The 16,415-nt window shown below is 43.7% G+C and overlaps 1 protein-coding gene across 1 annotated transcript in view; it reads right to left on the bottom strand.

The window, feature by feature from the left end:
* Positions 1–1,452: 1,452 nt before the first annotated feature.
* The window catches only part of CRIP2 (cysteine rich protein 2), a 255,234-nt gene continuing 240,271 nt past the window's right edge, over positions 1,453–16,415 (bottom strand). The window contains exons 7-8 of the mRNA XM_029598829.1: positions 9,872–9,929; positions 1,453–7,015 (exon numbers count right to left, since the gene is read on the bottom strand). Of these exons, the coding sequence (XP_029454689.1) occupies positions 6,948–7,015; positions 9,872–9,929 (126 nt within the window). The 3' untranslated portion in view covers positions 1,453–6,947. The remainder of the gene's footprint in view (positions 7,016–9,871; positions 9,930–16,415) is intronic.

Below are 16,415 nucleotides of genomic sequence, written 5' to 3'. Positions count from 1 at the left end.
CGGATGTTACCTGCGCATATTTACTTCTGCTATTTATCAGGTGTTAGAATAGAATGCTTTATAGTCAAATACTGACTGGGTGAAAGGTCAGAGTGAAAAGGAGGCAGTGCAGGCTGCCAGATAACCAGATGACCTAGAGACAGACTGGGCAAACCAGTGGACTAACTGGTAAAAGTGGTCATTTCCTTCACGTGCGCATTTTACAAAATGTGCTGACTTGCACATGCATAAGCTGACAAGTGCACCACATGGTAATTAAAAAATGATTGACTCTAACGGGGCACCATCAAGCTAGGGTGAGATAACATAGTAAAAAATGTCATCTGTGTGAGACTTTCCTCACTCCAAATTATGTCACATCTTCACCAAGGTGTACTGTGCTGTTCATTCGTCTCACTCTACATGCGAAACTGGTCCCTAAACCTAAACCACCACCAACACCTCACCTCGACCTATTAGATGGCCCTCCTATAGAGATATAAATAGGTGCTCACAGTGAGTCCTTCCCAGAAGCTCTCTCTCCCTCTCCCTCCCTATCCCACTCCTCTCTCCCCAAGCCCAGAAATGGCCAAAATGCAATTCCAAAACTTTATCACAAATTGCATTATGGCAACTTTGGGCATATCGCACAGCCTAACGCCAGAAAAAAAGGTGAAGTTATTTCTGGAGTTAAAACCATGTGATAGAACCCCTCATTTAACTAAATCCCACCCAAACTCCTCCCTGATCCCGCCCCTCCCAAAAATTTGCATTTGCACCATGCGTTATGAACAATAACGCCTGCGTTATGGCATTAACGCATGCGTTAACATGTTATCACGTGCGTTAACGTCATAACGCATTTTGATGAAAGACTCGGTTAGTAAGGAGAAGGTGATCTAACAGGATCTGAAGAATCCAAACCTGAGGTACTGAACTTAGTACTGGTAATATTATTATAATGGGCATTGTACTGATGTGGACATAAGATCATTTTTTATATATCATTATGGGGCTATGCGATAAAGGTTAGCACAGTGAGGCCTTGTGCATGCTTTACAAATAGTGGGCCGCATTTTAAGAGGTACGCGCAGGCGTACATTTGTGCGCACAACCCGGCGCGCACAAATGTACGCCCGATTTTATAACATGCGTGCAGCCGCACGCATGTTATAAAATCTGGGGTCGGCGCGTGCAAGGGGGTGCACACTTGTGCACCTTGTGCGCGCTGAGCCCTAGGGGAGCCCCGATGGCTTTCCCCTGTTCCCTCTGAGACCGCTCCGAAATCGGAGATGTCTCAGAGGGAACTTTCTTTCTGCCCCCCCCCTCACCTTCCCCTCCCTTCTCCTACCTAACCCGCCCCCCAGCCCTACCTAAACCCCCCCTAACCTTTATTCCATAAGTTGCGCCTGCCTGTGGGCAGGCATAGGTTACGCGCGCAATCCCCCGGCACGGCCGCTGTGCCGGAGGCCTCGGTCCCGGCCCCGCCCCTTTCAAAAGCCCCAGGACATACACGCGTCCCGGGGCTTGCACGCGTCGCCAGGCCTATGCAAAATAGGCTCGATGCACATAGGGCTTTTAAAATCTGCCCCAGTGTGTCTTACATTAAGAGGGATAATTCTTAAACAACCTGTATAAAAACGTTGGCAAAAATACATGTAAGTTACACCAATTTTCAAGTCAGACTTTTGTGCATGCTTTAAAAATACCCATCCAAAACTATCAACACAAGTTATACTTGCTAAAACATCTGCACAACATTTATGTACATGCATACTTCTTAAAATCCAAAAGTATGTATATAAGTACTGACACCTCCTCACCTTCACCTCCAGGGATACCTCTGCTCATTCTGGGTAAACATGAATATGCACATAAGCTCACCCACATATCAAGCGGGCAGTTTTGCATAAAGCCATTTCTGTACATCCAACACTGCTTCACTTGCAGAAGCCCCTTTGAAAATCATTCTCTCTAGGCCTATCATTTATGCTAAACAACCAGGGTCTGATGCTATTAACTTGAACAAGCTAAAATTACTATCTACTCGTGTGTAAATGAAAGAAAATCATATGCAAATTTAGGCTTTAGAGGGTGCAGGTAAATAGTGTGGTATGCTGTTCACCTCTGTTATTTAGCCTGGATCCACTAAGTTAAAAAATGTAAAACCTGCCCCGGATCGGGTGGCCTAAACAGTGGCATTCAGGTACTAGTGAAAACTGCTGCTAAGAACCCTTTGGGAATGGTAAGAAAGAATTCCAGAGGGAAGGGAGGGGAAAAGAACTGGGTGAACAGCCCTACCTTCGAGGGGCAGGGTAGGACCCTATTGGTGGTGGTGGGGAGGGCTTAGGGGCAGCTTTGATGTTCAGCAGAGGTTCAGAGGTCATAGATGTACAGGGTTGAATCTTCTGGAGGGGCACATTTGATGGAGGAGGGAAGAAATGCCTTGTGCTAAGCAGCCTATTCACTTCAGGTTAATTAACATGGTGGGATTTTGCCGCAGCTAGGATGGACACTATACTTTTTTGTAATCAAGTCCATGCTAATACCATGCACATTCTATTGAGAGTGACTTTTGGCATGCATTCAGTAAAACTCATTGCATCGCCTGTTAAGTGGTATTTCAGTGTGCATGTAAAACGTTTCCACAGGCGCATGCTGAAAACCTTTTAGCGCAAGTTTGTTCCATATGCCCCTTAATGTTCTCTCTTTAAACCTTGAAAAATGTGGAATAAAAAAAACAAACCCCAGGACTGTTCTGTACAAAATAAGACAGTTAGAAAGTTTCCTATCCTTAAAAGCTTATCAAGAGAGCACACTCTATACTGAAAATTGCAAAAAAGAAGTGCCTATTTCTGAAGAGCTGGGTTGACACCTATCCTGGTGATGAAGATTGTCTTTTTTTCATCTATTACCTTCCAAAGTCCAGAAAAATCCACAAATCTCTGTGATTTCCTCCAGCAGCTTCATGACTTTAACACCTCTTCAATTACTAATGCCTGGCAGAAATGAGGAAAATATGTACAGTAGTAGGACCTCAAGTCAGTCAAAGGCCCTGCGATCCTCTAGTAGTAAGACAATCTTTTATATTGAATTGTAGCAAGCTACTGTGAGGTGCACACCTTACAGCAATTGCCACTGTATCAAATATATCCCCTTTCAGGGGCTTGTAACAGCACAGCAGTCCAACAGTCATTAAGTAACAGCCATGGCAGTCATAGGAGTTTGCCGTTCAGAACACCAGAGTAAGTAGAGTATGTGCTTCCCACATGGTTCCAGCCAGTAACATAGAATAGCTCATATTATGTCTACTACTAGTGGCATCACTGGGCCAGGGTACCTTTGGAAGGAAATCCCAAGCAGATCGCATTCCTTCCCCATTAGGGCCTACTGACTGTTCTCCTTTCCAGTACTGGTATTCTGAAAATAAATGTAACACTGCTGAGGAAACTCACAAAATAAGAAACTTAGTACTTTCATAGTCCTTGGAGTTATTTTAGAGACAATAAGGCTTGTTTCTTTATATTGCTCCCATCCTCTAGTTCACTGTTCTTCAAGGTAAGGTCTGTGGGCTCCAATGGGAACTCAGCTAGGCACACACCTATTTCTTTTCAGTCAGGGTCAAATTGCACTTCGGCAAGTCCCCCACCCCCTTATCATTTTCATTCTGATTTTCAGGCAAATGCGCAGCTGGTGAATACTACCACCGAAGGGGAAGACTAGAGTCAGGCGTACTGCACATCCATCACCCAGCCATCATGCTTCTCAACCTGCTTGCAAAGATGTAATTTCTGGAGGTGAAGAGAGAGTACATTGCTCTCTTCCCAGCCATCGGAGTCATGCTGCTGGGCTCTCTCTCCCTAGAGCTGGGCTCAATGAAATCGCGGGCAGAGGGAGAACTGGTGTCCGGCGGGCCAGAAGGAGCCGTGCAGCTGAAGCGGGATCTTCCCTCAGACTCAGAATGACCGGTGGGAGTCAGGATCAGAGGCAAGAGGGGTGAGTGAATGAGTGTGTGTTAGAGAGCGTGTGAGTAAGGGAAACAGAGAATATATGTCAAAGAGGGTGTAAGTGATTGACAGAGAATGTGTGTGTGTATGAGTGAAAGAGCTTCCAGGCCAAAAGGTGTGGGGGGGTGGGGGGGGGGGGAGACAACACCAATTTTGGGGATAGGTGAGAGCTACTGGGCGGGGATTGGGGGACCAGTGGAGAGAAGGGGGAGGTTATGCTTGACAGGGGATTGGGAGGTCCTGCACCATTGTAAGGGTGACCAGCTAGCTGGAAAGCTGTGACATTAGGTGCAGCCGACCCCCTCACTGACCATGACATTGGAGGCCTATCCCTCTCCCCAATCTATTCCCGCTCCAGCCCCATTGGATCCAAAGTAACTTTCACTTAAAAAAAAACAGTGAACACTACTGCTCTAATTCTACTACTGGCACCATTTTCATAATGACAACTGATTAAGAAGTGAGGGCTGGTTTGCAAGATCACAGAAAATAAGCCATGCCCTATAAACATTCCAATCTGTGACTTGTCGTTGTCAGTCTACAGAAGGTGGGACACGGAAATTATAGGTCAGCTAACGACTTACATCTTTTCAACGGACTAACCTAACACGTTTGTGACTAGCTTATGAGAGTTAACGCTCTACGGGTTGAAATAAAATGGTAAGTTGGGCAGTAATTATACATTCTAGAAGATCCATCTCTGGAAAATGTGTTAAAGTAATGCAAAACTAGGTTAAAATCATTTTTGGAATGCTTGATAAGTGTTTAATCAGGACAAGGTATCCCATGCCACCTAGTCAATTCAAACTGGAAGGCAGATTTAAAGGCAATCACTAGAAGGCTGGTACTGGAAGCAGAACATACTTTTTCTGGAAAAGGGAGGCAGCCTCTAGAATTTGTGTCTTGAGAAGGGCACATTTCAGGACTTTCAGAGAAATTGGGAATATATGAAGGCTAAATGCAATATTGTTCTAAACAAAAGCCTTCAGGGAATACAGGTAAAACACACTGTCTGTAGCATAAATAAGTCAATGTCTAATAGTACAGATGTACTGAATCCCGACATTGTTGCCAAATGAGTTTAAATGCTGCACTGGTTAAGAATTAAGTATAAAATGCTAACTACAGGTAGCCGGGTAAGGTGAGGGCGTACAGTGGGCAGATCGGGACGCCGCTACTTATTCAGTAAATTTAGCCGGATAAGTAGTGCGATATTCAGACTTATCCAGTTAAGTTAACCAGATGGATGTGTCATATCTGGCTAAGTAGCTATTTTGATGGGGATATTCAGCAGCATAGCCGTGCTGCTGAATATCCCATGTAAGCTAACCAAATCAGTCCTATCCAGCTAATTTACATAGACTTTCAGCTTTCAATATTAGCCTCTCGGTATTTGCATGTTATGGACGCAGTGCATGCACATTTTCTCTCATGCATATTCATTGTGGATATCCTGAAAACCCGACTGGCTGGTGGGCCCCCAGGACAGGGTTGGGGAACCCTGCTTATCTTATCAGAGTGCCACAATAGAGGAGCAGCCTAGTGGTTATTGCAGTGCGCTGGGACCCAGGGAAGCCAGGGTGCAAGTCTTTCTTCCACTGAGCTCCTTGTGACCTTGGGCAAGTTACATCACTCTCCATTGCCTTTAGGTACAAACAGGACAGTGACAGACTTAAAAAAAAAAAAAAAAGCATAGGATGGACACAGAGTCCCCAGAGAATGGTAATGAAGCACTGTGCAACTTTCACTGAGTGACAGCCGCAGCCCAGGACAGCAGTGACGACTGCACTGTGCTTCCTGAAAGGCATGGGGTAACCTGCAGAGCCGCACTTGCAGCCCTAAAGGGGGGGGGGGGGGGTCAATATGGGGTTAAGGGTTGGATTTCATGTAGGAATTTGATCTACTTTAAGTAGATGCACCTACAATTGCTGCTGAGCAGATTAGAAGGGCCTTTTTGGCCTTTATCTGCTATCATTTATTATGTTACTAACTTGGGGCCTGATGAACTAAGGCATTTTCTCCATTCTGTGTCTTTGATCAAAATGCATAGTAAATCAGACCCTTAGATGGTAAACCCTTTGGAGAAGGGAAATACCTAGTATAACCGATTTGTAATTCACCTGGAGCTCAGCAACAGAAAGGTCAGTAATTAGAACTAAACTTCCTTTTGTTGATTTTTTAAAGTACATATTTGCTTTTAGGAAAATCAAAGGATTCCCAGCCATACTCTCTCTTACTATCAGCTAGGTACTGAAGCCAGTCTTTTGATGTTGTTCCTACCTAGAGGTAGAGTATTCTGTATTTATTTTGCAAAAGAGACAGTCCAGTCACCAACATCAACTCAACACTGGACATCTTCTGAGGAAACAGTGCCAGCTGTGACATATTATGTGCTCCACTGAGCTACATTCAATGTAGCTAATTTATTTTTTATAGATGACCCACTAACGGTGTTAATGCTAATGAAAAAGTCCAGCAAAACAATGCTTATTGTATTTGCATACTTTCAGAAAGAGGTGCTTCTAAAATTTGCAAAGGGTGTGATTTGAGAACATGCAAATCCCTTAAAACTGATTCAGATTAGAACAAAAATGGGGCACAGAATTAAAATGGCATGTTCTAACGAGAGGGAGGTGAATTATTTGAACAAGCATGTAAGTTTTCTGGTTTGAATAAATATTGTCCTGTTTTACATCAAAGATATACATCAGATATAAAGCTCACAGACAAATCTGTTTTAGATAGAATCAAGGATAACTCATGTTTTTTCAACTTTCGCAGCTGCTGTACAACTTATTTTGACACTAAGGATACCAACTTTATTTTTCTTCTCAAGACAAACCAAGGCTATCTACAGGGCTTCTACGGACAGGAGTTTAGTGCGAGGGTATGGATGCAGACAGTGTAAGAGGTCAAGGAGAAGGCATTCCCCTTGAAGTGAAATGAGCTGCCAGCAGATTCTTAAGGCTGGACCTTGGTTTCAGGCTCCTTATCATAGATGTAACTTCCAACAGCTCCCGTGTTCACACCTGTAGTGATCAAAACAAAATGTTTTCCCAAAGGTTACCATGCTGGATTCCATTCACACAAACACCCTGCTAGCATGCTTATATTTATTACACTTAATACACAGCTCATCAGGAAATATCTAAGCGGTTTACAACTTAAAACATATATAATTTCATAAATCAAATATACAGTACAACAATAAAACAATTAAAACCCCATTTCAACTCAAGGAAAACATTTTAAATGTCCCAAATGTTCTCTCTTATGGAAGCGATTCTTAACGGAAAACAATCTACTTATTTTCTTGTGAAATACCATACAGCATTACAAGGTCTGTGCTGCTAATTATATAAATATATGAATTTCTGATATTTTCCTTGCTGAACTCTCAAAAAAGGGGGATTATCAAATCGGTGCATCTGCCTCAGTGAACTGCAGAAAAAAAACAAAACACAGGCAGCCCCATGTAAAGTAACTGAGATGCTGTAGGTTTTGCCACTGGGTTCCCATAGTCTCTCTACAGTGGACCCAGTGACTATGGGCAGTCTCCTGTGGTTTTAGTTGTCAGCACTGTAATAAGCCAATAAAAGGTCATTCTGATAAGCTGGACTGGAGCAAGGTCTGTGGCTACTTTTGTACCCATGCATCTTGCATTTAATTTTCAAAGAGGAACTACCCAGGTGAATACAATTAGCTATATTTAGCTGCTGTGACTGGGACATAGTTAGATGTCTAACTCCCTTTTAAAACTGATCTCTCTCTCTGACTAGCCCGAGCAACTGACATTTTATTCCATTCCTGTTTATGCAGCGTAATTACAGGAAAATGAGTTTTAGCAATGATTTTGTTGCATTGGATGTAGCCACTGCCCACGCTGGGACCAAGTCCACCAGTCCTCTCTTAGCAGTCAACTTTGCTCCAAGTTGCAAAGAGCACACTTTTTCTTTTAAACCTGCCACGGGTCCAAAGTACCTGTGGATGTTTTGCACCTGTTTTTTTTGTAGCGGTAGATTTTCTACAGAAAAAAACATGCATGCACGATCCACATGCATTCTTTTCTGATTCCACCCAAACCGTGCCCTCGGGAGTGCCTTCCCTAAACGTGGATAAGTGCACCTATGGAACGCCACATGTTCTGTTAGCTATATCGAGGCAGGGGCAATTTGCAGACAGTACATCTGGAAACTATTTACCTGTTGTGGTCTCGGGCCGTGCCCCGGTCCCTTGACCTACCTCAGGGACGGCCTGGGCCGTTTCAGGGCCTTCTCGAGCCTGCATGGCCCCCAGTGCGTCTCCCCCTCCTCGGGAGAGACGCCGATGATCCGCGGCGGCTGCACTTGTGAGGAGGAGTCCCTCTAAAAAGGGCCAGCGCAGGAAAACCATAGAGGACGGCCTGGATGACGTCAGACGCTGCAGGGTATTTATTTAAACCCTGCAGCTTCACCTAGACAGCGCCTTGCAACAGGTTCCTCAGTTCCCCTGAGTTGTTAGTTGCTGCGGTGTAACCTGATCGTCCTTCTGGCTCCTGACCTGGCTTTGTTCTTGCCTACGTCTCCAGCTTCCGCTCCTGGTTTTGGTAATTGACGCCTGACTTCTGGCTTCCGACCCGGCTCCGTTCCACAACTCCGTCTTCAGCTTCCGCCCCTGGCTCTGGTTTGGATCTCTGACTTCTGGCTTCTGACCCTGCTTCGTTCCTGGACTACGACTTCGGCCTCTTCTTCTACCTCAGATATCCGGTACATGCAGGCCCAGAGGATTCTCCGATATGACGGCATCCACCAAATGCCAGTATAGAAATTTAAATAAATAAATAAAAATAAAATAAAAGTCCCAGCGGCTTGGGCTCTCACGGGCTCCTCCCAGGGGAGCCGCGGGCTTTAGAGGGTGAAGTCTCTCCAGCTCCCTGGGCCCAGCCGTCCTCATCTTCCACCTCTTCGGCCACTGTCCGGATCCTTGGTTGCATAGGGTCCCGCCCAAGTCCAAGAGACCCGGGTTCCTACAGGGTCCTCCTGGGGGGACCTCGGGCTTCCAGTGGTGAAACCTCCTCCAGAGTCTCTTCAGTGCCGCCTCCCGGCTGTGACGCTTCCTGTGGGTTCCCACAGCATAACATCCACCGTCTCAGCTGGCCCAAGGGTCCACAACCCTAACATTATCCACCTAAATGGTACTGAAAATTGCACTCTAGCTGTATATCTGCCACATAAGTCTTTAACCTAGATTTAAACATAATGAACCTAGTAGGATTTGTTAATACTAACAAAAGTATTTGCATATTTAAATTGTTCAAAATCAGAGCTAATGCAAATCTTTGACTACTTTGAATATCATGATACTGTGAATATCACCAGCTTAATGGATTCAAAAGGGTCTGATCCAGCAGACAAGGAGATCTGGAAATAGCTCATATTTAAAAAATCAATTCACTGTTTGCACCTGCTCAGTTCTGATGATCCAGACTTTCCCCAGTTTGGATGTGGCCTCAAATATTTGTACATTTGATTATTTTTATGTGAGATTATTTTGGCTTATTTTTTATGTTAAAACAATAAAAGATATTGGTTGTCACTTCCTACCCAATATTTTTTCTTCTCTCTTTTTTATTATATTTTCCTTAATGCTGGCTCCTCCTTTTCCTAGTTCTATTATACCTTATACAATGTCTTCAAGCTTGTTTGTTTACTGGTTTTTGTTATTTCTTGTATTAAATAAATAAAACGTTTGAGCTAAAAAGAACAAACAATAAAAGATGTCATAGCCTCCTACGAATTCAGCTATCTCCATGACCAATACAACTGCTAGAACTTTGTCACATGGATCAAAATGTATAATAAAATTACATATTTCCTAGATGTAAGCAGTGGGAAAATATGACTTACCCTTTGGTCCATACAGGATTCCATAACAAGGCTTATGGCAGTAGGGCTGTCCATCATGCTATCAAACAAAAGAAGAAAAACATGTCAATGAGTTCACCAAATAAATTACTTAAAAGACAAAAATTAACAATAACTCTGCATTTTAAAGCAATGCATCCAGAGACACCAGAAATAAATTCATACTTATTTGAGTATACTGCAGTTGACAGTAGTGTTCTGAACCAGCCTTTTATCTCTAGAAATTTAAGGGTCGATATTTGAAAGACTTACCTGACTAAAACCAGGTTTTAACTAGGTAAAAGTTTAGCCATTCAAACTTTCTCTCATTTTTCCAGCTAACTTTAAATTGCTACCTGTACAAATTTACAGGGTCAGTCATCAAATTGCGATGGGCCATTATTGTGTGCGTTAGGGCATTATTGCACATGATAACGCCCTAACGCATGCAATAACTACCGCATCGAGATTCGAACATTTAAATTAGGGAAAGGGGAGGAGTTTGGGCAGAGATTAGGGAAATTACAGGCCTGTAGCGCTGCTGGAGATCATGTATTACACATAATCGCCCACAATAGTGCCGGAAATAGTTACAGCTATTTCATTGGTGCTAAGGGGATGATAGTGTGCAGCACTGCCGTGATGCGGCCACCTGCTCACTATCACTCTGCCCCTTTTTTGGATGTGGCTCATCATTCCACTATAAATATAGCTACATTTATAGTGGAATGATGAATCTAGGCCTTAGCGAGGTAAGTAAGGAGCAAGATTGGGGCATTTCTGAGGTGGCTTTTCTAATTCTCAGGGTCATTTATCAAATTGCGTTATGGCATTTTTGCATGCATCAAGGTGTTTTTGCATGCGAAAAACACCTTAACGCACGCGATAAGTAGCATAATGCATGGTGCAATGTACATTTTTAAAAGGGGAGGGATTGGGGAGGAGTCAGGGGGCAGGATTTCTGAAAAAGTGGGCTAGCTTTGCAATTTGCGAAGCCATAATGCACAATTTTAACGCCGAAAATAACCACCTCTTTTACAATTGCAGTAAGCTGTGCGATATGCCCATAATGCAAGTTATGGTTTTTTTCACAAATTCCATTTTTAGGCTAGAGAAGGGCCTGAGATGTGAGAGGAGGGACAGAGATGAGGAGAGAGGGAGAGAGAGAGCCTCTGGGGGTGGCACCATAGTAAGCAGCTATTTATGCTACTATAGGAGGCCCGCCTAGTAACTCGAGGTGAGGTTGAGGTAGTAGAGTAGGGGTTAGGGGCCACCTTTACATGCAGAGTGAGACATACGAACAGAACAGTGCACTCTTGTGAAGATTTGATGTCCTTCAGAGTGAGGAAACTCACACAATGATGAGATTTGTACAATGGTCTCTCAATGTAGCTTGATGTCACCCAGGGAGAGAGAGTCCTCAAGTTACTAGGTGGGCCTCCTATAGAGATATAAATAGCAAACTATCTCAAGGGCCTTGTAGATAGTCTCTCTCTGTCTCTCCCCCCCACCCCCTTTTAGTGGTGAAATGAGACCCTTTTTCTACAGTATGCAATATTTACAGCAATCTGATAAATCTAGGCCTTAGCCAGGTAGCGCGATATTCAGACAACCTGGCTGCACAAATTGTTACCCTAAATCTATACATACAAAACCTGTACAGATAGATTTAATTAGATATTCAGTCAGATAAGTGTTACTGCATAGCTGAATAAAGATAAATTAAATGTATTCCGTTTTCTGCACAGCGGGCTTTTAAATATTGGCTTTGGTGTGTTCACACAAAAGAAGTGACAATGGCAAACTAGTAAAGACTGGTCAATCATACAAACAGATCATGATTTAGATAAATAGGCAATACTATGAAAGCACCTGCCTACAGCCATTGATTGTGTATCTATCAGGTTTTTATTCCTCTTACATGCTAGGAAGACTCACAGACTTTGAAGAGAGAGAGAGAGAGAGAGCGCGCGCTAAGTAATTCTCTTAGTGCAACACCAAGTAGTTAATGGACATTTAGAAACAGATGGAGCTTTGAGGAGGCTGCATTCTGCCTTGCCAAGAGGTCACTGCAGGGCTTTACTTACATATAGCACACTATATGGGAAAGGGCAAAAACATGCGGCTGGCTGTTCATGATAGCGCTTGGGTAATTGCCAGGTTCTTGTGGCCTGGTTTGGCCTCTGTTGGAAACAGGATGCTGGGCTTGATGGACCCTTGGTCTGACCCAGCATGGCAATTTCTTGTGTTCTTATAACAAGCCTGAGAAGTCCCTAAATTGGACCCACAGAAGGCAACACAAAACCTCTAATGGCTGGGAGAAGCAGCAGTTCAATAACCAACCAAGACATGAATCCCCTTTCATCTGGACAAATGAGGCTAATGATCTAACCTTAAAAGGACCTTCTGGAGATATCGGTAGAGCAAGATATTCTCTGGCATTTTCACAATGCGAGAACCACAGGTGCAGGCTTCATACTCAAAATAATCTGAACCCCACTGCTATAGTGATTATTAGTTATTTATTATCTATATTTATAATGTGCTCCCCTATGAGAGAACTCCAAGCAAGGTGCATAAGAACATAAGACATGCCATACTGAGTCAGACCAAGGGCCCATCAAGCCCAGCATCCTGTTTACAACAGTGGCCAATCCAAGTCACAAGTACCTGGCAAGTACCCAAAGATTAAATAGATCTCAAGCTACTATTGCGTATTAATTAATAGCATTTTATGGATCTTTCCACTAGGAACTCATCCAAACTTTTTTTTAAACCCAGTTACACTAACTGCCGTAACCACATCCTCTGGAAATTAATTCCAGAGCTTACCTATGCACAGAGAGAAAACAAATTTTCTTTGATTTGTTTTAAATAAGCTACTTGCTAACTTCATGGAGTGCCCCATAGTCCTCCTATTATCTAGGAGAGTAAATAACCAATTTACATTAACCTGTTCAAGTTCTTTCATGATTTTGTAGACCTCTATCATATTCTCCCCTCAGTCGTCTCTTCTCCAAACTGAACAGACCTAACTTCTTTAACCTTTCCTCATAGGGGAGCCGTTCCATGCCCCTTATCAATTTGGTTGCCCTTCCCTGCACTTTCTCCAGTGCAACTATATCTTTTTTGAGATGCGGTGACCAGAACTACACAAAGTATTCAAAGTGCTATCTGACCAAGGAGCGATACAGAGGAATTATGATATCCACCGTTTTATTTACCATTCCCTTCCTAATAAATCCTAACATTCTGTTTGCTTTTTTGACCACCACAGCATACTGAGCCGACAATTTCAATGTATTATCCACTATGACAACTAGATCTCTTTCCTGGGAAGTAAGTCCTAAGACAGAACAACATTGTGTAATAGCAAGGGTTATTTTTCCCTATATGCATCACCTTGCACTTGTCCACATTACATTGTATTTGCCATTTGGAAGCCCAATCTTCCAGTCTTACAAGGTCCTCCTGCAATTATCACAATCTGCTTGAGATTTCAGTAATCTGTATAATTTTGCGTCATCCACAAATTTGATCACCTCACTTGTCGTACTCCTTTCCATATCATTTATAAATATATTAAAAAGTACAGGTCCAAGTACAGATCCTTGAGGCACTCCACTGTTTACCTTGTTCTGCTATGAAAACAGACCATTTAACCCTACAACAGTTGGGTGCATAGGGAGTGGAATAGTCAACAGGGGAAAAAAAAAAAAAAAGAGTTGATATTGCCCATGCATCGGGCCCTGATGAGACCTCTTTTGGAATACTGTGTACAATTCTGGAGACTGAACCTTCAAAAGGATATAAACCAGATGGAGTCAGTCTAGAGCAGAGCTTTCCAAAGTGTGTGTCGTGACACTTTGGTGTGTCGCCTGAGTTGTGCCACGCAAGCCCGGTGCATGTGACACACCGGCAAGTGGGAGCCAATGCGGCCGCCGGTGGAGCTCATCCCACTGGCGGCTGAGCAGTGAAGAATCGTTGTGCTGTGTGCCGCAGATACACAGCCGGAAGATCGGTAAGGCCGTGGTGAGTTCACGTCACCACGGCCCGAAGAAAAAGGGCACGTCTAAACGTGCAGGTGCTCCGCCTCCTTCCTGCCCACGCGGCCCCGGAAGAAAAATGTTGCCGGAGCCGCACGGGCAGGAAGGAGATGAAGCAGCCGCGTGCAGAAGAGGAGCCGGGTTGTTGCAGCGGGCGAGAAGAGGCCCGGTAGCAGGGCCCCCACCGCGGATCGGATCGGCCCGAGAAGATCAGAGTCGCCGCGATCAGCCCGAGAAGATCAGGGCCGCTGCAGAGCCGATCCTGCAGCGACCCGTGAAGAGGAGGCCCAGAGGTAAGAGAGAGGCTGAGGGCCCGTAGAGTGTGTGTATGAGCTGAGTTGAGAGATTGGGTGCCTGTATGAGCTGAGTTGAGAGATTGGGTGCCTGTATGAGCTGAATTGAGAGATTGTGTGCGTGTATGAGATGAGTTGAGAGACTGGGTGCCTGTGTGAGTTGAGAGATTGGGTGTGGGAGTGAGGATCTCAACGTTTGCAGAGACAGCATGCGAGAGCCTGTGTGTGTGTGTGTGTGTGAGAGAGACAGCATGTGACAGTGAGAGCCTGTGCATGAGCAAGACAGCATGTGGGAGTGAGAGAGAGCCTGGGTGTGTGAGAGTCAGACAGCATGTGCAAGAGAGAGACTGTGTATGAATGATTGTATGAGAGAGAGCATGTGACAGTGAGAGCCTGTGTGTGTGTGAGAGAGAGAGAAAGCATGTGAGAATGAGAACCTGACTGTATGTTTGAGGGAAGAAGATAGATGGAGAGAAAAGAAATAGAAAAAAAGACAATATGAAATGAATTGGCAAAAAAATAAGAAAGGGGAGGTGGAACAAAAAAGCCTGGGACCAACAGATTAGAAAACTAAGATCAGACAGCAAAGGTAAAAAAAAAAAAGAAATAAATTACTTTTTACTGATTGGCACATGTAATCTTTGTTAATGTCAAGAGTAGCACTTTCTCTATGCGGATCTCACAATGTACGAGATCAACATGGAGGAACTGGAAACCCACGGGGCCTGCACAGAGGAGGCAGCAGAATGGGCTTCAGTGCCAATAGCAGCAATCAGCGCCTCCCCAATAGCCATGCGGCATCAGTGGCAGCAGAGGAATGAGAGAGGCTCCGAGGTTGCTGGCAAAAGAAAGAGAGGGGGTCTGCCTTTAGTGTGTGCATGTGTATGAATGGGTGCCTGCCTGGGGGTGTATGTGTGTGAATGGATGGGTGCCTGCCTGGGGGATGGTGAGGGAGTGGTGTGAAAATGAATGGGAGCCTGCCTGGGGGTCAGTTTTAGTGTGTGAGAATGACTGGGAGCTTGCCTGGGTGTGTGTGTTTGTATGTGAGGGAGCCAGAGAGAGTGTGTATGAGAAAATCCAGGGGAGTAAGAGTTTGTGTGTGGGGTGTGTGTGGAGGGGGAGAGTGTGTCTTAGAGCCTGAGAGTGTGTCAGTGTCTGTGAGAGCGAGAGGTTATGGTGGGTATAAGAGCATGAATGTGTATGTATGTGACAGTGTATGTGTGAGAGAGAATGGACATGTGAGTCTGTGTGAGAGAGGATAACCTCTGGGAAATTGTAAAAAATGTATATGATTTTAATTAATAGAAATTCTATTTATCAGTAGTTTTAAAATATTCTTTTATTAGTATGGTTTTACTATTATAACTGATGCTTTATGTTTCTTGATTTTGTTTGTTTTATGAGGAATGGTGGTTTTGTTTTTCCATTGTTAATACACAGAGTCTGGCTTCTTGGAGTTTCCATTTCAGTTTTTGTCTAATTTGTGCTCCTTTATTTTGTATTCTGTATTTGGTGAGGGTCTGTCTCTGCTCTGTGTGTGTGACCATGATGAGAGATTCTGCTAGCATAGGGATCTATAGCAATCGGGTTTGTTTTGTTTCCTCAGTAGGTGGTGTATTGGTATTCTAGGACCCAGTGTAATATTTACCCATGCTTTTTCACAGGTAGGGTTGTTATTGTTTGAGTCCTTGGTGTTACAATGGGATTGCAGTATAGATTTTGAGTGTCTTTTTTGCGAGGTTTTATTTTAGTTCACAATGTGCCTGGCAGTGGAAGGTGTTTGTGCTGCTGTTACTGTGAGGTGACACCAGCATTTGAAAATATCTTTTAGTATGATGAGCTGTAAGGGAAACATCCAAGCTCCATTGTTTGGGGGAATTTCAGTGGATGCACAGAGTTACAGAACTGGAGGTGCAGGATTTATATTGACATTCTGTCCCTTCCTATAAATTCCAGACTTCACTCTCATAGCCATATAGAATTAGTTGAATGAGGCTTTCAAATAATTTTATAGTGTGAAACTGGCCAGCTTTTTAAAATTATGCAGAAGACCCTTTGGACTTTTTTATTAACACCAAATATTCAAAAGCTGTGTTCATCCCATCAAGCTCATATATCTCATTAAAGAGGTAAACTGAATAACACAATAACTTTGTTTTATTATTGTTACTCATAAATTATAACAATAACATTAATCTTGGAATATTA

The sequence above is a fragment of the Rhinatrema bivittatum genome, chromosome 4 (assembly GCF_901001135.1).
Source record: "Rhinatrema bivittatum chromosome 4, aRhiBiv1.1, whole genome shotgun sequence".
NCBI lineage: Eukaryota > Metazoa > Chordata > Amphibia > Gymnophiona > Rhinatrematidae > Rhinatrema > Rhinatrema bivittatum.
This window is presented reverse-complemented; position numbering and strand designations above follow the sequence as displayed.